This window comes from Hibiscus syriacus, unplaced genomic scaffold (genome assembly GCF_006381635.1).
Source record: "Hibiscus syriacus cultivar Baekdansim isolate YM2019G1 unplaced genomic scaffold, ASM638163v2 tig00110890_pilon, whole genome shotgun sequence".
NCBI lineage: Eukaryota > Viridiplantae > Streptophyta > Magnoliopsida > Malvales > Malvaceae > Hibiscus > Hibiscus syriacus.
In genome coordinates, this window is record NW_024062900.1 from 11037120 (window position 1) to 11057090 (window position 19971).

At 30.5% G+C, this 19971-nt stretch overlaps 3 protein-coding genes across 4 annotated transcripts; all 3 read right to left on the reverse strand.

The window, feature by feature from the left end:
* Positions 1 to 159: 159 nt before the first annotated feature.
* Positions 160 to 3482, reverse strand: LOC120144658 (EIN3-binding F-box protein 1-like). 2 transcript variants are annotated; one of them, XR_005518056.1, is made up of 3 exons: positions 3240 to 3482; positions 782 to 2788; positions 160 to 678 (listed from the first exon to the last, which is right to left on the reverse strand). XR_005518056.1 is itself a non-coding variant. In XM_039158686.1 (2 exons), the coding sequence occupies exons 1-2, from the start codon at positions 3262 to 3264 to the stop codon at positions 879 to 881; spliced, it is 1935 nt and encodes a 644-aa protein (XP_039014617.1). In that variant the 5' UTR covers positions 3265 to 3482; the 3' UTR covers positions 160 to 878. The 2 variants fall into 2 exon arrangements, 1 of the variants encoding a protein (XP_039014617.1); XM_039158686.1 differs by having other exon boundaries at positions 160 to 2788.
* Positions 3483 to 15521: 12039 nt separating this feature from the next.
* On the reverse strand, positions 15522 to 16161 carry LOC120144660 (histone H3.2). The gene has a single exon (XM_039158688.1). It carries the CDS (start codon positions 16064 to 16066, stop codon positions 15656 to 15658), a length of 411 nt encoding a protein of 136 aa, XP_039014619.1. The 5' UTR covers positions 16067 to 16161; the 3' UTR covers positions 15522 to 15655.
* Positions 16162 to 18038: 1877 nt separating this feature from the next.
* On the reverse strand, positions 18039 to 19948 carry LOC120144659 (NHP2-like protein 1). Its single transcript, XM_039158687.1, has 5 exons — positions 19846 to 19948; positions 19645 to 19765; positions 19463 to 19566; positions 18407 to 18538; positions 18039 to 18302 (listed from the first exon to the last, which is right to left on the reverse strand). Exons 1-5 carry the CDS (start codon positions 19846 to 19848, stop codon positions 18276 to 18278), a joined length of 387 nt encoding a protein of 128 aa, XP_039014618.1. The 5' UTR covers positions 19849 to 19948; the 3' UTR covers positions 18039 to 18275.
* Between the last annotated feature and the right edge of the window lie 23 nt (positions 19949 to 19971).

Below are 19971 nucleotides of genomic sequence, written 5' to 3' on the forward strand. Positions count from 1 at the left end.
AATTGATTATTCTCACTAAAACCTTAACAGATGTATACTTTTAATGAAGAGAATATGAATACGTTCAATGAAAGACAACTTTAATCTCTTGAACTTAACCAAATACGTTCATTAGTGGGTTCAACAATCATTAGACCAATCCTTGCATAGAAAGAGAAATATACAAAGAGAGTAAAGTTTAAAGCTTCTTAGATAAAAGTTTGCAGTCGTACAGTTCATATACAAGGGGAGGCTTACAAGACCGATGACTTGGAAAAACCAAAAAAAACAACCCCAAAAAATAAGGTCGTAGTAATGGGGGATGAGTGAAACCTCCTCCATACCATAGCCAAAGCCCATCAATCTGCGACCACCCAAACATATAACCGTCCAAAGCAACCATTACAGAACACAGATAAAAGTAACTACATACCCTTTGAAAAAACAAACAAAAACACGCTTAAAACTAAAGATGGGATTCATCTAGAGCAACAGACTTTCATGACTGGAAAACAAAAGAAAAGCTTTAGTCAAGCAATGCATGACGAAGCTTAACTAAAACATCAGGTAGGGAAGGGAAGGGAAGGGAGGCGTCAAGCGAAGTTCCGAACGAAAAAGAAAAAGGATATGGTCATCATTAGTGGAAACCTAAAACCAGGAACCATGGCTATAGAACAGGCTAGCTCCTGTCAAGAAAGCCTGCAAAAAAAACAAAAAGGATGGGTTAAGCCATCTGTAAACTGCCAAAATCCCTAGCATGACTACCTCGTCGAACCCAAAAGCTGTGCTGAATGTTTGCTACCCAGCCATGTGAGCTGACCATATGAGTTCGATGGTTCTATCGTCTTCAACGTTGCAAGTGTATTTGTTTCGAGATCTTAACAGACTTGTATCCTCGATTAGAAAAGGATGTCACATCTCCACAAGGTCTCTACTAGCAGCTCAATAGTTCGAACGCTGATTGAATTGCAGAGCTGAAGATTTAACCCCAACAGGGTCTTGCCCAATTTTTTCAGAAAAGGCAAGCTTTTGTTTGATACTCCGGAACAACCCAAAAATGAAAGGACCTGCAAATTGAGTTGCTCCGCATAAGATAAGGCAGCAACACCAGAATCAGTGATTGCAGACCTTGACACATCCAGATCGCTGAGGAAAACACAGTTATCTGCAATTGCCACTAAACTCACATCAGTAATCCTCCTGCAACCATCGAGATTGAGCAACTCAAGGGTTCCACCATGTAGCCTGGTCAAGGCCAAAACAACTTCATCGGTCAATTTTATGCAGCCACTCAGATTCACCTTCACAAGTCCGGCCTCACAACTCTCTAGAAGAGGCAGAAGACCAACATCTGTGATCCCACAAAGCCCACTCAGATCTAAATGCTGAAGCTGAGGGCACAATTTGCCCAATATAGCAAGGCTGGCTGTTCCAAACCCGGGGCAGTTCCTTACGGACAAGGATTTAAGGGAATCACAAGAGGATAAAGGAGCTTCCAAGGATATATCCTTAATTCCCATGCATTTTACTATGGTCAAAGATTTTAATAAACAGTCTGAGAGGACACCAAGAATCCCGGATTGTGTGACCCTGTTGCACTCCTCCAATTGTAGGCACTCAAGAGAGCCTGTGGACTTGGCAAAAGCCACCAGTCCATCATCTGAAATAAAGCAACACTTGCGGAGGTACATCTGCTTCAGGTTTGTGCACCCCTTTCCCATGGCTTCAAGACTCAGATCTGTTACTCCCCGGCATGATGTAATCGTTAAAGAGACCAATTTTTGCAAGCCTTGAGCATTCCCCATGACCCAAAATCCCTTCTCACTCACGTTTTGTAGGCCGCTAAGCATTAGATTTGTCACCAACTTTCCATATTGCCCAATCACAGCAAGAGAGAAGTCTGTGATGTTCAAACCTTGAAACTTAACCTTTGAAAGGACAGCAGATGTTGATAACAACAGGCTTGAAACTCCATGATCTCCAACAAGAGGGCAGTCCTTGATAGAGATTGACTGCAGCTTAGAGCAAATATTTCCGATAGCTAGGAGGCCCTCGTTACCGATCTTGGGGCAAGATTCAATGCTCAAAGAGGTCAAATTAGGACAGTTCTCTGCAATTGAAATCAAACCCTTGTTTGAAACTGAAGGGCACTGACAAAGGTCAAGCTTCTCCAACAAATGGCATTCTTTAGCTATCTCGGACAGACCTTCATCCCCAACACGAGGCAAGTTCCACAATGAAAGCGTCTTGAGAGAGGGGCAACCACGAGCTATGGCAGATAGCCCAAAGTTGGTTACTCCACGTGAAGAGCTGCTTCCCCTAATAGAAAGCTTTCCCAACCCACCATGACCACTCGTTCCAACGGCAACCGCAGCCAGCCTCATGTCGGTCACTTTCTTCCCTTCCAAACACCTCGTAAGATACCCCTCGTCTTCATCAGATGAGATCATCTCAGCATCATCAGAAACTGAATCAGAATTCTCCTTGACAGCCTTTGATGACTCATATTCGCCCTTGCGAATACTGATCAGAAGCATAAGCCAGTGCTTTGAGACACAAGCACATGAGCTCCTTTCCCGGCCCCCAGGAAGACGTTTGAAGATCTCAAAAAGGCATTCATCAGGAAGGACATCAATGGAAGGTTGCTTCTTCTGCTCAAACACAGTTTCTTGAAAGATAAACGGGGCAATAACTCGAGCTCTTTTACGAGGAGGGTAATAGACATCCACTTGGGAACTGATTGAACACAATCTACCCAAATCCGTGAAATTTGTATAGAAAGAACTCCCATAATAGAAATCATCATCACCTGAAATTCCAATAGAGAAAAAAATAAGGTAAAACTACCTAAAGATCATAAATGTAAAGATCGTTTTGGTTACTCCCAAGAACAATCCTAGCTTTAAGAAACAGATAAAACCACATTCCTTTCTTTTTTTTCCACAAAATCCACCAATTATTATCTAAATTGATGCAAATCTTCATCAATCCAATCCATTCCTCGGATTATATATATTCACATAAGACACATAACTAAAGACTCCTAAATTCTTTTGTCTCCATTTTCTTGTTATAAAACTAAGACTGGCCAAAACAATAAGAACCCATAACTCAAAATCATTACTCTTGGGTGCGACATAATATCGAACACATAAAGGACAACAACAGAAACCCACGTTGTACACAAATTATCTCCATATATATTCAAATAAAATTAAACAGATCTGCAAATCAAAAACAAAGAAGAGAAGAAAGCTTACCGCCAAAATTAACAAGAGCAGGCATGGTTGAATCTCAAGGAAGAAACTTCTCAAAGAAACTTCAAATACCAAAACGCAACACCCAACAATGCAAAACGTTAGGAAAACGCAGATCAAGTATACCCTTTGAAAGATTGAGTGCATCAGAGAACTTTGTTTAGAAGGGGGGAAAATCCTAAACCCCACAACGTAGGGCAAAAATAAAGAGATTGGAAAGAAGAGAAAAAGGGGGGAGAAATTGAAGGAACTTGTTTTTGTTGAGCTGAAACAGAACATAAGAGCCTGTATATATTAGACTGGAGAAAACAAGGAAGATGTGGAATTTTCCATTTTTAAAAAAATATTAGTTTAATTTTAATGATTTTGTTTCAGATACATTAACTGACAACGTCTGTACATGCAATGTATCTTTCCACATAACCAGATTATTCTTTTCTTTTCTCCCACTTTCTTTAGTCCAACCAAACAACCGGCTAACCCCATTTGCCTCTTGTGGGAAAATTCTTTGGATTTGAAATTTAATATTTAATATGTAGTTTTTAAGATAATTATACAAAATATATCAATACAATTATTATAATATACAATAGGAATATAACTAGGGTAAAGTATAAAAATGGTCACTGAACTTTTTAGATACTTGCCTTTAGGTCTGTCAACTTGTAAAACTTACAATACAGTCACCAAATATTTAGTTCGTTTGCAATATGGTCCCCGACGTAACATCTGTTTTACTGTCGTTAGGGTAAATTATATAAATGGTCATTGAAATTTTCAGTTGCTTGCATTTAAGTCCTCCAACTTTTAAAACTTGCAACACAGTCATCAATTACATTCTAAACCCAAAATCCAAAATTTAACCAACTATAAGTGAACATAAGTGATTATGTTAGCTTTAGGGTTTAGGGTTATATTGGACCTAAATACTTAATTCAGTTTATAAAATAGTTGGCTCAATTTTTTTTTTGATTTGAGTTTATAAAATTTAAATTAAGTCGAATTGAATTGAATTTTCGAGTTTTTGTTCAAATTTAATTATAAATATTTATCATAGTATGATATTATTTGATTCTAATTTAGTTCAGTTTATAAAATAGTTGACTCAAAAAATTCGATTTGAGTTTATAAAATTTAAATCAAGTCGAATTGAATTTTCGAGTTTCTGTTTAAATTTAATTATAAATATTTATAATACTATAATATTATTTGATTCTAATTTAAATAGTTTTTTAACCATATACTGATATACAATACATATTTTTCTTCATATTTTTCCATATATGATATACATATATCATACAGAGTCAAGTGACTTGACTCAGACTTAAAAATTAATCCACTAATTACTAAAATTTTTGAAATATTCGAGTTGTATTTTACAAATTGATTTTAACTTGATTTTTTTAAGTTGAGTTTATGAAATTACAACTCAAAGTCAATTTGTATCAAATTTTTTGAATCAATTCAAGTCAAAAAATATTTTTTCGAATCGAATTGAGTATTGTTCACTTATAATTGGTTAAATCTAACTTTTAAATCCTAAACCCAACATAATCACTTATTGTTATGGACCCAAAATGAACTAAATGTTGTTGATTATGTTGGGTTAATTGGTGGGAAATTTAGCATTTAGGGTTATGTTTTACTAGTTTAGGGTTGTTATTTCAAGTTCAATTTGTTATGGCAGATTTTGAGAATGTATTATGAATTTGGGGTTGGGGTTGGGGTTGGGCATGTAATTGATGTATTTTTGGAATTTGAGGTTTAGAATGTAATTAAAACATTTTGAAATTTGGGGTTTAGAATGTAATTGATGATTGTGTTGTAAGTTTTAAAAGTTGGGGGGCCTAAATGCAAGCGCCTGAAAAGTTCAGTGACCATTTATATAATTTACCCTAACGGCAATGAAACGGTCGTTACGTCGGGATCATATTGTAAACGAACTAAATGTTTGGTGATTGTATTATAAGTTTTAAAAGTTAGGGGACCTAGATGCAAGCATTTGAAAAGTTTAGTGACCATTTATATACTTTACCCTTATAACTAATATAAGAGGTTAATCGCATCATATGTCCCGAAACTATAACCCTCTTTTTAAATTAGTCTTTAAACTTTTGAATATTTCAATTTCATCCTCAAACTATGAGTCTCATTATAAATTAGTCATTAAACTTTTTAACATTCTAATTTTCATCCCTAAACTATAACCCTTTTCCTAAATTAGTCCCCAAAATTTTGAATATTCCAATTACATCATCAAATTCATCCAAATATGTACTTGGTTTCAACCATAGTTTAACATATTTTTTCAAACATGTAATAATATAACTTGGTATAACGATTTATTAACAAGGGATGTGATTAGTATATGCGTATGATTTGGGATGAAATTGGAATTTTCAAAAAGTTTGGGGATTAATTTAAAATAAAAATCATAGTTTGAGGATGAAGTTGAAATGTTCAAAAAGTTTGAAGACTAATTTAGAATGGTAGTCATAGTTTAAGGATGAAATTTTAGGGAGCATTTTAGAAAGGATGATCCTACTTTGAGGAGACGTAATGCAATTAACTCTTAATATAATTGTATAATTATAACCAAATTAATTATAAATAATTAGAATTCATCACTATCTAAAATAAAATAATTCTCTATAAAATTTATACATGATAAAATCAAAATAGATCTAAACAAAAAATCTAATATTGAATAACCTAAAGATCTATTTTTTCTCTCTCTCGATTCTAAGACTTCGTTTTGATTAATTTAGATCGATCTACACCGCATCGCATATTTGATTTTGATAAACAAGTCTCTCAACAGGAATTTGTTATCCTTTAATAACTCATTTGACAAAACTAGATTAGTAAATGTTACCGTTATAATTTATATATTTTAGTTTCAATTCGAGATTATTTAATATAAAGTAAATTTGATTTTTTATTAAATTTAATTATTTAAAAAGATGTTGAATTACTCGAATACTATTCATTAAACAAATTTGTCTTTGAAAAGGAGTCGGTAGTATTGATTTGAAGTAGCATAGAATAGAAAAGAGTGCACATTGCATGCAATATTCTCGCGGTTTATGAATATGATAATGTCAAGCTAAATCGGGAAGTTCTACAGTTCAGCACCCTTAATATCAGTTAAGAAAATATATTATCGATTTTGTTATTATTTTTTTAAAAAATCGGTAAAAAATTATCTAAAATATTATTATTTCTACCTAAAATATTAATATTTTTTAACAATTTCAGTAAAGTGCCTAAAAATAACAAAACCAGTAGAAAAATAGCAAAACCGGTAGCGTTTTACCTGATTTATTAATAAAACCGGTAAAATGTCCAATAATAACAAATCTTTTAGAAATAATAATGTTTCCGGTAATTTTTTACCGATTTTGTTAAAAAAATAATAACAAAACCGATAGTACCTTTTTTTAAATTATTAGTTGGATTAATTAATGTATTTATTTTTATTTATTTTTATTTTAGGGTAAAGTATACAAATGATCCCTCAACTATAGGATATTACTTTATTGAGTCCCTCGAATATCAAAAATTATAAAATGATCCCCCAACTATAAGATTTTTTTAGTCTCTTGACTATTAAAAGTTGCAAAATGGACACCGAACTAATTCATTATGTTCTAAAATTCACCATTTTTCGTAAAAAAAAAAATTGACGACAGTCTGAGCTGGATGTTGATATACTCTCTAAGATATGATAAAGTCTGATATCGGAATCTCAAAAGACTATCATATTCAGACAAGGCATTAACATCCAACTCAAACTGTTATTAATTTTTTAATGAAAAAGACGAGTTTGGAATATAATGAATAGTTGGGTGGCCATTTTGTAACTTTTAATAGTCGAGGGACTCAACCAAGCAACATCTTATAGTCAAGGGATCATTTTATAACTTTTAATAATCGAGGGAATCAACAAATTAATATCCTATAATAGGGGCCATTTGTGTACTTTACCCTATATTTTAAAGATGTTATTAATTACAAACTTATATGAATCATAGAACAAAGATGAATGATTAAAATAAAAACAATTGGTTAATAAGAAAATATAGGGAGATGAGAGTGTGATGGGGAAAGAGCAAGTTGTGTTTATTATGTGTGATTAATTGTATTTAGCCTCTCTCAACTCATACATTCTCCCAGGTTTCCAGCTAAGCCAACTTTGGAGTTCTGAAATCCACCTGCTTTCCTTCTAATTATATTTCATAATTACCCAACTTGATCTTTGCAAAATGCTAATCATGCTTTACCCATTAAACTAATATTATGTCAATCAAACCCCCCGAGTTTTTTTTTTAATTCAACTATACTAGATATTTCGGGGTTCAATTTGATTTAAAAATTGTTTGACGGTTCAGATTGATTAGAAGAATACTTCATCTATTAGGTTGAAATTTAAACTTAATCTTTTATGCAAAAATTTTAATTTGACATGATTTGAATATTTTTAATTTTATTAATTTATTTAAATTGGAAACAGTCATTAAATTAATGACGTTAATTTTTTCTATAAGAAAGTTTATTTAGATCATCTTTATTATAAGAACTAAAAAATCATATTATTAATTTAACATACTAATAATATCAAATAAAAACATAAAGATTAAACATAAATCAAATGATCTTAGTGATAAAAAAATTGTTGCTAATTTTTGAAACATAGAATTTAAATACTTTAAATTTTAGAAATATAAATGTTAAATATCAAATAATTAAGAGTTATCGAAATAATTATATTTGAAAGTTGGAGTATCATTTGGTACAAGAGAATGAAGTCAGTAGAAAGATTACGGATTTTATTTTTCCTTTTTTTTTTGCATTAATTTAATTAATTAAAAAGGAGTACGGTGCCTCTTAAATTAATTATTTTAATGCATTTAATATATGAACTGCAGAATATTGTCAAAGTAGAATAATTCTTTCCATCATTTCCTTCCAGGCAACTTCAACCTTATTTTCTTCATATTCCCTAAACTTTTTCTTTTTAAAATATATATAATAAACATAAATTGTATTATATATTTATAAAAAATATTATATAAAAATATTAAATTATACCTTAATCAATGTTTTTTTTTCTATAAGCCTATTATTAGTAGGGATGTCAATGAGTTGGATTAGTTCACATTATTACTCCATTCGAATTTAATTAAAAAATTAAAATTATTTACTCGTATATAATCTTATTGGGTGTTTAAGAGGGTCTCACCCAATTTAAAATCCGAATCTACTTTTAGATTAATATATGTATCCGACTTAACCTAAATACAGGTATATATAAAAATTTTTGTTTATTAAATAAAATAAGGAGTTAATTGAAAAAATAATATAATAGAGGATATTATTTTAATTATCTTTAAATATATGAGAGATTATTGTAATGTTATTATAGGTTGAGTATTTTCATCGTAAATCAGGATTAAATTATCATCCTTAATTATTATTTTTTGACCGTAATGATTGATCTTGTGATTTGTTGAGGTCATGATGATATTTTTTTATTAATTTAGAGTGAATATAAAATAACCATTTAATTTATGCGAAGTCACTTAATTTCGAGTCAGAATGGTCTTTAAATTAACTTTTGAGTAAGAAGTATATCACCACTGACGCTAACCATTTGTTAGTAACCGCTATTCGCTACTTTCAAATATTGGATCCTTAACAAAGTTATTACATTAGGGAAAAAATATGATACCAATAATTGACTTAAAATGATACAGTTCAATGAATTAAATTGATAAGATGATAAGGAGCAGGTTAACCACTGATTCGAAATAAGAAATGATATTTTAATTTCTAAATCCACACTTCATTTTCGTTCATCACAAACAAACCCTCCCATTTGATTTTTCTCTCAACAAATTCTCAATTACATTTATATTGGGTTTCAACATCAAAACTCTCCAAGTTTAGAAAATAAATATTTAGTAATATAAAGTACATCAAGACAATGTACTACATTTACCTTATTCATGAGGTGCTCAAATACTAATTTTATAACATAAAGTATTCAGTTAAATTGGTTGTGCATGAATCAAGTGATTTCAGTGGTAAAGAAATTGTTGTTATTTATTGATATCCGATTTCAAGTACCGAAAATATCAGGGGTATGAGCGTTCAACGTGTAAATTGAACTTTGACAAAGTTGCCTTAAAATTGCATAACACAAAGCCAAATTGTGCTGACCCTTTCCGGCTTATTTTGGCGACGGTCAAATATGTTGAAGCTCATCAAGCAAGAAAATAATATCCGACCAGTCTACCACTTACAATTTCTTGTTTGAATTTTCATTTTTATGAATTAAATTTGAATTGAAATTTAGTTTTATTTCAAATTATTTATAAAAATTAAATTATTAAAAATATTTGTGTTAGTATATTTTAATTAAAATTAAAAATATATATATATATACCAATAATAATTTAAATTTTATATCCTAATTATTAATTAATTTAGTGAGATGATATACTAAATTTTTTAAGTAAGATCATATGAAATTAATTGATAAAAGAATAAATACTAATAATTATAAAATATAATTTAAGTTTTATGAGATTTTTCTTTTGAAAAATTATGTGCACTGAATTTGAGTAGCTTTCTTCTTCTTCTGATTAGGGGGTCCTTTTGGTGAATTTATTTGATGTGGGTCCAATATATAGCCAGAGACTAAGATGGTATTTTGACAAATTGGGTGTTGTTTAAAGAGATAGGTTAGAATCATTGAACCGAAGGGTCTGGAAGTGTGAAATTACGGTTAATATGTTCAGGTCTCAGATACAACTATATCGTATGTAAGAAATATATACATTTATTATTAAAGGATTAAGTTTTTGAAAAGAGACTACATTGTATTCATCTAGATTTATCAAAAAATAATAAATAATAATTTGACTAATAAAATATTCTCTAACAGTATGTGATAATTATAAGATAATATATGTTTAGATTTTTCATATTCTATTAACAACGTACACACGCCTTGTAAACACTACTACTTGACCTTAAGATATTTATGAAGATCAACATTATTTTTTATCACTTGATGAGTTCACTGATGAAATCTTTGAGCATTCATATCCGTGTCTCATCGCATATAATTATTATATTTAAACATATCTTAAGTTCAAACATTACTATGAGTGTATGAGTTAACTTTGTCCAAATATATTGTACCTTTTTAAGCATGAACATTCAAAATTATAACATTTTATGGATGCGTGATAAAGTTCAAAGATTTAAATTCTTTGTTACAAAATCAAATTTTATTTATCATGTTGCATCGTACTTAAAATTCAATTTGTATTATTGAGATCATAAATTTTAAATAATTAATTTAATAAATTAAAACATATACTCTTAAAAAAATTAAGAACAGGCAAATGTTTATTGAATAAAATATTGGTCTTGCAAATTAATTAATTTAAAGAAAAAAGGGTGAGATGAAGAGAATATGGTCAAATGAATGTGTTTTTTTAAAATAAACAATAATTTTTTAATTAATTTTTTGAAATATTCATTGTATATACACTAAAACTCGTCCAACATTCATGCATATATTTACGTATATAATGCAAGCATTGATGGAGGGCTTGATTTCGTCAAAGATAACAAAATCTTTGTACTCAGAATGTGTTTTATTTTTCCTCATTTCTCTATCTTCATCGTGGCTTCAAATTTTTCGGTTTGATAATCATATAATAGTTTATGAAAGTGTAATAATTATATAAATTTAGATTTTAAAATAATTACTTAAAATTTTCTAAACATGTTTTTATTAAAAAATAATATTTATAGTAATTGTTTCAACTTCATACGTTAATAAAAACCATGAAAATAATATTAATCATAATTATATACATAAATAATATACTATAATTTTTATAATAAAATTAAAAAGTGGTATAATTCAAGTAATTGTACCTATCTTTCTCCTAAATTTTAAGAGGTGTAATACTAAAAAATATTTTTATTGTTTGATTTTATCTTGGTTCCTATATTTTAGAGTATTTTGGTCTATAATATTTTATTTTAGAACAAAAATATTTATTTATAATCGGAAATCGTTAGTCAACAAATTATTAACGCTGAAAATCTTAAAATGAAAATTAGAGCTAAATATTGAAGAAAATACGAGTTAAAATAATTATTAAATAAACACTAAGTTATAAAAAATAAAATATTAAAATCAAAATAGAAATAGAAATTAAAATAATTATTTAATCAAATAATATTTTTTGCGTTATACTATTTGAAAAGATATTGTGAGATCAAAATTCAAAATTTGTCTGGACGATTTAATTAATATGTACAGCATTTAGGAGAATAAAAGAAATGAAAGTAAATAATTACGTAAAAGAAAGTGATGGAGGTGGATGTATGGTTTAAGTTTAGCATCTTTTCACATTGACCAAAAAGTTGGTTTTGTGATTTCTGTTGCCCTTTGTCCTTTGCAAGTACTGTGCAAGCTGAGGTGCGGTGCGGTTGGATAAGACGTCATTGCTTCTGTGATGTTTACCTATTGTGTTCATGCACCTTTATCTTATTTTTGACATTTTATTTGTTATATTCTCTTTTTAGCCTTTATGAAAATCTATTTCAAAGAAAAAAAAATTTATCAGCACGACTATACATGTATAGAATTATTATCTGATATCCTTTTAATAAACTGACAATTTTACTAATATTGTTGAAATATTATTAAATATATCATTATTTATCGTCGTTCATCGACGCCTCTACTACTCTTGACGTCTCCATTATCATCGTCATCATTTTTCTGTCATATGTGTCGTCAGATCGTCTAGGTGTAGAGATGACTAACGGACGGGGTGGATATGGATACCCTTACTCACATCTCCATACCTACTTTATTTCTGTATCCACCATCTACCCATCTCGATAAAAGTTTTAAATCCACACCCGCCCATGTATGTATATTCTCAAATCCATCCTCATACTCATAATCTAACTGATTACCCACCACCCATCTCGTACTCATTTGCACCCATTCATACCCGCCTAACATAAATCTCACGGATTATATAAGCGATGATCTCAATTCTAAAAATATTTATATCAAAATATTTGGTTAAACTGCAAGGCATATCCTATAAAATCTTAAGATTTACATAATAATCTCTAAAAGTATACCTAAATTTATAATGGTCCAAAATTTATATGATGGGTAGTTCACAAATGTTGGGTGGGCAGATACGAGGTGGGTAAGATCTCAAACCCAACACCTACCCGCTACCCACGACGGATATGACTTTTTACATCCACACTCGCCCACTACCCACTAAACTTATACCCATCTTCGCCCCAATTGAAATGAGTGCGGTGTGAAATCCACGAAATTATACTCGTTTGACATCTCTACCTGAGTGTCACAATTTTGAGGGTTTGAGTTCATTGCTTAGTGTCTAGGTTCATTGTTTTCTTCGTTGGGGACGTTAGATTTCTAGATTCTTGGTCATCAATTCAACTTGTTGTTAAGGGGAGATTATGGTGGAGGTTCGATCAATTGCAACAACGATAAACAACGACAACCGACATGGATATAGGAATTGAAATTAGAGTTTTTAAAATTTTGGGTTTTTTAAGATTTGAGAAATTTTTGTGCTTTATTAAAAATTTATATAATTTTATTTTTTAAAATTATATAAATATGATGCATGTTATTTAACGAAAATATTAAATTTTTATTACGGTTGAGATACTTAAAATAGTAACGTTTGTAATATTAGAAGTTGAATTTACTAAAAAATAATTTAGACATCTAAATAAAATATATATATAATTTTGGTACTTATTTTTATATTAAACCTTAATTATATCATTATTTTGATATATTTATCACATTATTGACATATTTAATAATATGTACATAAATCTATTATTTTAAAAATAATATATACATAAATTTTCTCACTACTAATTATCTATTATTTTACTTATAATTAAATCCTTTAACTCAAACAATTAAATCTATCATCAAACATTGAGATGATAAATTGAAAAAAATATAATGAGTAGTTATTCTCAACATCCATTTTCAGTTCTTCATTTCACGCATGAAACTAATTTTCATTTTGATAAATAAAAAATAATGATATATTTCATAATTGTGGGTTGACGTGACGATGAAATGAAAGCTAAATTATGTCAAAGAAGCACCGCACGATGTTTGTTTTACTGATTGGGAACTTCCTTATTAATTAGAGGGGACAAAAATAATTATTTTTCTTTGCTTTTTTTGACTTATGGGCCAAGCGAAATAAATGTGAACCAAAGATGAAAAGAATATAATATTTTTACAAGTTTGAATACTACTTCTCTCATAAGCAATACTTATTCAATCTTTGATTTTTATTTCTTGTTTATGTTTATATAAATTTTAATACAATAATATTTTACTTTACATAAATTTTAATTAATTTCAAATCAATTTTTTATTATTTACATCATATTTTAATTACAATCTCTTTTAGACCGTATCCATATAGTTTCCCTTATGCCAATTCCAAACACTATCTCTCGTAGGCATGATTTTCAGAATCAGATCGGTCAGTGAACCGGCCATGCTATCGGTTCACTGGTTCAACCGATTGAATCGGTCAGACCGGTCTAAAGAACCGGACGATGTCATAATTAATTAATTATTTAAAAAATTAAATAAAAATATAAAAACATTTAATAAAAAACTGTTTTTTTATATCACAAGTCATATTCAAAGTAAGTTATAACATATATAAGTTAAAAACCATAAAATCAAGTGAAACAAAATGATTCAAATAAACTACAACATAATATTTAAGGTAAAACATATTAAATAATAAATATAATTATATAACTATAATCAAAAAATAAATTTGAGGCTCAAAAAATCATAACAAACGATGTCGTTTAGTTTAATTTTTTTTTTAAAAAAATCTCACATGACTAAGAAACATAGAAGAGCATCACAAAAGTCTAAAGAGTAAAAATATGAAAACAAAACAATCCCACATGGCTATGAAACATATAAGAGCATCCCAACTGACTTCTATAAATAATAGATGTAATTTGACATTCAAAATCATGGAGCCTTTTGGTGAGCACAGAGCGAACTATTCTTTTGCTTCAATCGAGCTCTAATTTCAGGCTTCAATCGAGCTTTTAAAATTTTTTTGAGCTCGAGCTTTTTTGAGTTCAAGTTTTAATATTATATTTCAAGTTCGAGTTAAATTTGATAATTTTTAGCTCGTGAGTTCTTGAGTTGAGTTGAGCTTACTTTTAAAGTTTTCGAGTTTGTGTCGAGCTCAGCAATACTTGAATTCGACTCGGCTCGTTTAACAAACAACGTCGTTTGATTTAATTTTTTTAGAAAAAACAAAACAAAACCGGTTTTCAATTGGTTCACGGTCTGATCCAGTTCGAACAGATCCTTCCGGTTCACTAGTAATGGTTTAAACGGTGTAAAATGAACCTGACCAAACAGCGGTTCCCAGTTGAACCGACCGATTTAGTCCGGTTTTCAAAACACTGCTCGTAGGATAAGGCTAAGGGTTCTAAATGAGAAAAGATAAATCACGAATTATTTGAAATTAATTCGATCAAAGTTTGTTAACATTCAAATTGAAGTAAGTTAGTTGATAATCAATTTGACAAGCTTGTGAGTTATTTGAAAAAATAATATATTTTTAAATTAAATTATTAATAATATTATCATTTATATGTCATTTTTTAAATACAATATAAGATTTTCATATAATTAAAATTTATGTTCAAGTTGAATTTTAATTTTTTATTTCAAGTGAAGTTTAAAAACTTTAAATTCACAAATTTTCGAGTCGAATTAAACTAAAAAAAAAACTATTTAAATTCAACTCAACTAATTTATAGCTCTAAAAGTAAGCCGAGATTACAAAGGAGGCCCAAATTATTTTGGGTTCAAAAATTAATTATAAAGTTTTGGGACGGCAAAATGACTTACCATTATATTAACTAAAAAGACTAAACGATTAGTTTCCATCTTTTCGAGAGATAAGTTTACGATTCAAACCGGACAATTCAAGCATCAGCATCCCCGGAGATAAGGTAAGCCAAAAAGTTTAGAAGAGATAAGGGAACCGTGTTGGGAGAAGTTAGCGCCTTGAGTTTGCGAAAGCGGGTGTAGTTTAGAAGAGATAAGTGGAAGTATTTAAACCCAAAAGGTTTCGAGGAATGAATATGAAGATTAAAGTAATAAAGCTAAGTCCCATTTGAACCAACAAAAACATAGGACCTTCATTATAATTCCACCTTACATCCAAATTTTGCACAGAAAGCAAATTACACGACACGGAAAGAAACCCTAGATTTCCCTTAATTCCATAATTAATACACTAGATACAGGTAATCTAAGCTCTTTCTCCTCTGATCCTCCTAGCAAGCTGGATATCCTTGGGCATGATTGTAACCCTTTTAGCATGGATAGCGCACAGATTAGTGTCTTCAAACAATCCAACGAGATAAGCTTCAGCCGCTTCTTGAAGAGCAGCAACGGCGCTGCTTTGGAACCTCAAATCGGTCTTGAAATCTTGAGCGATTTCCCTCACCAGCCTCTGGAAAGGAAGCTTCCTGATCAACAATTCCGTACTCTTCTGATACTTACGGATTTCTCTCAAAGCCACGGTTCCTGGCCTGAAACGATGAGGCTTCTTAACTCCGCCGGTTGCCGGAGCCGACTTCCGAGCGGCTTTTGTGGCAAGCTGCTTCCTTGGGGCTTTTCCGCCGGTTGATTTTCTAGCTGTTTGCTTGGTACGAGCCATTGCTAGGACGATTTGAAGATGAATAAATCGTGTTTGGTTTGCAAGAAAGTAAGATAAATTTGAAGAGAAAGTTTTGGTGGCGGAAGTGAATAGATTTTGGGATATATATATAGGGGGTAATTGGGAAGCAGCGGGAAGAAGTGAACTTTTAAATTTTGTTCTTTTAACTAAATGTTTTAAATGAGTAAATCTGAACCGTATATTATGGACGGCTGAGTTTTTATCAAATACAGGATCCGTGGGCGATGGGAAATGACCAATAAGATTCGTTCTTTTAAGCGGCTTTTCAATTTTATTGTTGAGGACCGCAAGATACGACATCGGCCGTCTACTAACTGCATCATAGATGCCAATCCGTGGATTATCCATTCAACCAATGGGATTCACCCACCATCTTTCATATAATTATTTTTTAAATTTTTTTTATTGAGATAAAATGATTACAAGTGATATATGTTTTAAATATTCTTGATTATTTGTCAATTAACACTCATTCATCCTATTATAGCCTCTAGTGCATGAATTTTACTAATTATGTTCACTTATTGACTTTTTAAAAATTAAAATTTTTAAAATTTGATCATAGATATTTTAAATAATTATAATTTATAAAATATATATTTAAAAATTATTTGATTTAAAGTTTTTAAAATATTTTTTTATATTTTATCAATTATAAATTTTATGTGTTAAAGATGAAATATTGATTAAAAAAGTCAAATAGTAAACAGAATTTGATGGTACATAGAGAGTATTTCACACATCAACATAAGAAAGACATTTTCTTTTGGTAAACCATTCAATTTTTAAGTCATTTTAGGCTTGCCTTCAACTTCCATTTTTCATCTTTACAACTTTTTTTAACAATGACAATTGAATTTCATTAATAAAAATGAAAGAATCAAAATTATAATACATCTAAAGAGAAAGTTGGAGACAATAGTCACCAAAAACTCATATATAAAATAAAAAATATTAAACCAAAAACTACGAAGAGATTGAAATCTTCCAAACATAAAAAAATCCAGTAACCTTCATAAAACGTCTATGTCGAACGAGATGTTTACAATGTGATAAAAGAGTGGTGAGTGAACCAGATAATTTAGCAGACTACTTCACTATACAATTCTGATTAAATCGAGAAACGACCATTTACAAAAGAGGGGATCTGACATACTTGACCACCGACAAGCCAATCAGAAAACAAATGTTGTGAGGATATTTGTGGAAGCACCAATGTGACCGCAGAAGTATGCGAAAAACTTATCGAAAACCATAAGGAACGTGTCACAAGAGCAGATAAAAAACGTGCCACAAGAACATAAAAAAATGTGTCATAAGGACAAATATTCTTATTTAAAAATTAAAAAAAACTAAAAAATACATAATATGAAAAAAAAGAAAAATTATAATCACCGGCGGTCGACAACCAATATTAAGATTATTAAACAAGAAACAAAGGAAGAGAAGAAGACGACACAAGAATATTGAGACTGATTATTTTAATTCATCTTTGATAAAGACAAATGAGGAAAATCGTCACTTCACAAAATTAAATTTTTATATGCTTTAGATTTTTTTTGTATTTTTTATTAAAAAAATATTTTTATTATTTTTTTATATTTTATAAGTATATATCGTTCAAGATATTATAAATTTACACTTCTAACGTAAAATTACGCTTCTATCCTACACCTAATCTCTAAACTTTCTCCACTTTAAATCTTGACTCCTGAATAGGAGACATTCTATTCACTACACAAAGGATGGAGATGAAGAGAGTAAGTTCGGCATTTTTTTTGTTTTATTATTTATTTCTCTGTTAATTCTTTATTTTTGTCTGAGTCACTCATAATGTGCCTTTCTTTCTTAACTGATAAAAATGTAAGCATGGATATGTCTGAACCCCGAGAAACCGGTCACATAATTGTAAATCAAGATCAGCAGAAATGGAACATATTTAACAAGTTCAGGCAAACATTAATTCATAACATGATTCATACTAAATTGAGCTAAACATCAAATTCAAGATTACCCTTTCTCTCAGTTCATAAGAAAACATAATGAGACACAACAATGACATTTTTTCAAGTTCAAACACTAAATGCCCTGCTCAATAGTGGCACCACTTCATCAGTCAAAGCCTCTAAAGGAGCAACCACCACATTCCAAGAGGCCCATCACACCGAATACGAATTGCATAATATCTTTAGATTAGGAGCTTCTCAATGGCATCCTGCATTTCACAGACGAACAGCATAAGCAAATACGCAAAAAAAAAACATATGAAAAAAAATGAGCCGCACAATGTAACATATTCTTTCAGAAAGTAAAGTATACCTTGAGCTGTTGTATTTGCGATTTCAATTGGCTTCCTTCATTTGTCGTGACAGAGCATGCGATTACAGGTCTTGTCACTCCACATGCTCGCCCAAGTGCTTGCTTTGAAGGAACAAATACATATGGCACATTCTACAAAAAGTTTAAATTTAGAGATTGTTAGTGTGCTGTCGCAAATTGTAATCTTTCAACGACCATGGGCAATAGAAAATTTTAGCTGCCAATCCCTGACATTTTCGCTCCTTGGAAAGATGCTAAGGAGTGGTAGTTGACATTTTTTTCCATGATAAACTTTACATTGAGCCATGAACCATCAAGAATTCAAAGCTGAAGTGTGGAAAAACATGTCGTATACAACAGAAAGTACCATAATCTTACATACAATCCTATGTTGTTCTAACAGTTCTTTAAAGATCATTGTCATGTTGATTGGATATCTAGATAGAGTTACGATACGACATCCCAAGACATACTAAACAAGGAATTTTAAAAAAATGAATCAATGAAATATACGTGCAACAATAGCACGACCATTTGTCAAAAAAAAAAAAACTGTTGCATGGCTAAATATTTGCAAGACCCAAACAGCTTATTTTAACAAAAGAACACAATGTTATGAAGAACAAAACGTTAAACAAGGACCAGCATATCAACCATAAACCTGGACAAGAAAAGGTGGTGTATAAATTAATATAAAAGACAGAAAAAGGTTTCAAAATGCTCATAATACTCTGTTTACATGGATGAATGCAGGATTTTATTCTGAGGGGCAAATTGATAAAATTTCAAAGGGGGACGAACTCATAAAACAAATTATGAAAGTATAATACAAAGAAGATACTTAAAATTATACGAGAATTTGAAATTTTTAAGGATAATCGTTGTTGACATATATTTTTATTTGCAATGTATGTTTAGAGCACAAACCTTTAGCTACCTTCTTTACTTTATCAAGTGACATAACATATTACAAACAAACAAACTTCAGTTCATGCACAAGAAAATACAAATAAAACAAACGAAAATATCATGAAGAAATTCCATAAACCAAATTACCTTATCTTCAGCGAGCAAAGGAAGATGCAACAGAATCTCAAGGGGCTCAGTATCGGCAGCCATGACAACAAACTCCGAGATACCTCTGTTCAAGGTCTTTGTAGCTGAATCCCAACAAAATGAAGAAAACTCATATCAGAAATCTCAAATATTGAAAATTAAAAAATGGGTATGTCCCAAACCTTCATTAGCTCCCTTTTTGAGCTGCTTGTAGTTGGCAGCTTGTTGAACAAGATCCATAATGGTGGTGGTTAATTGAGCATCGGCTAATGGGTATGCTTTGGGATTCACTGGTTCGCTCGTCTGCAAAACCAAAACAGAGTAAATTGTAATGTAAAAGTAAAAAGAATAAACATTAGACGAAGAGATGGAAAGAGAAGTACCATTTTGGTTAAGAGAGACGGCTGGCAAAGAGGAAGATTAAAAACAGAGGAGAGGCTAGGGTTTTTGCTATGGAAATAAAAATTAGGGTTTAAGAGAGGAAACACAAGGATTACTCGGATGATTTA

What these genes read in the sequence shown, in the direction of transcription:
- LOC120144658 (XM_039158686.1), bottom strand. Translation starts at nt 3,264, where the DNA reads ATGCCTGCTCTTGTTAATTTTGGCG. An exon ending in TGCTCTTGTTAATTTTGGCG is followed by an intron (nt 2,789 to 3,239) that starts GTAAGCTTTCTT and finishes TTGGAATTTCAG; the next exon opens with GTGATGATGATTTCTATTAT.
- LOC120144660 (XM_039158688.1), bottom strand. Translation starts at nt 16,066, where the DNA reads ATGGCTCGTACCAAGCAAACAGCTAGAAAATCAACCGGCGGAAAAGCC.
- LOC120144659 (XM_039158687.1), bottom strand. An exon ending in CAAAAAGGGAGCTAATGAAG is followed by an intron (nt 19,567 to 19,644) that starts GTTTGGGACATA and finishes GTTGGGATTCAG; the next exon opens with CTACAAAGACCTTGAACAGA. An exon ending in CGCAAATACAACAGCTCAAG is followed by an intron (nt 18,303 to 18,406) that starts GTATACTTTACT and finishes TGTGAAATGCAG; the next exon opens with GATGCCATTGAGAAGCTCCT.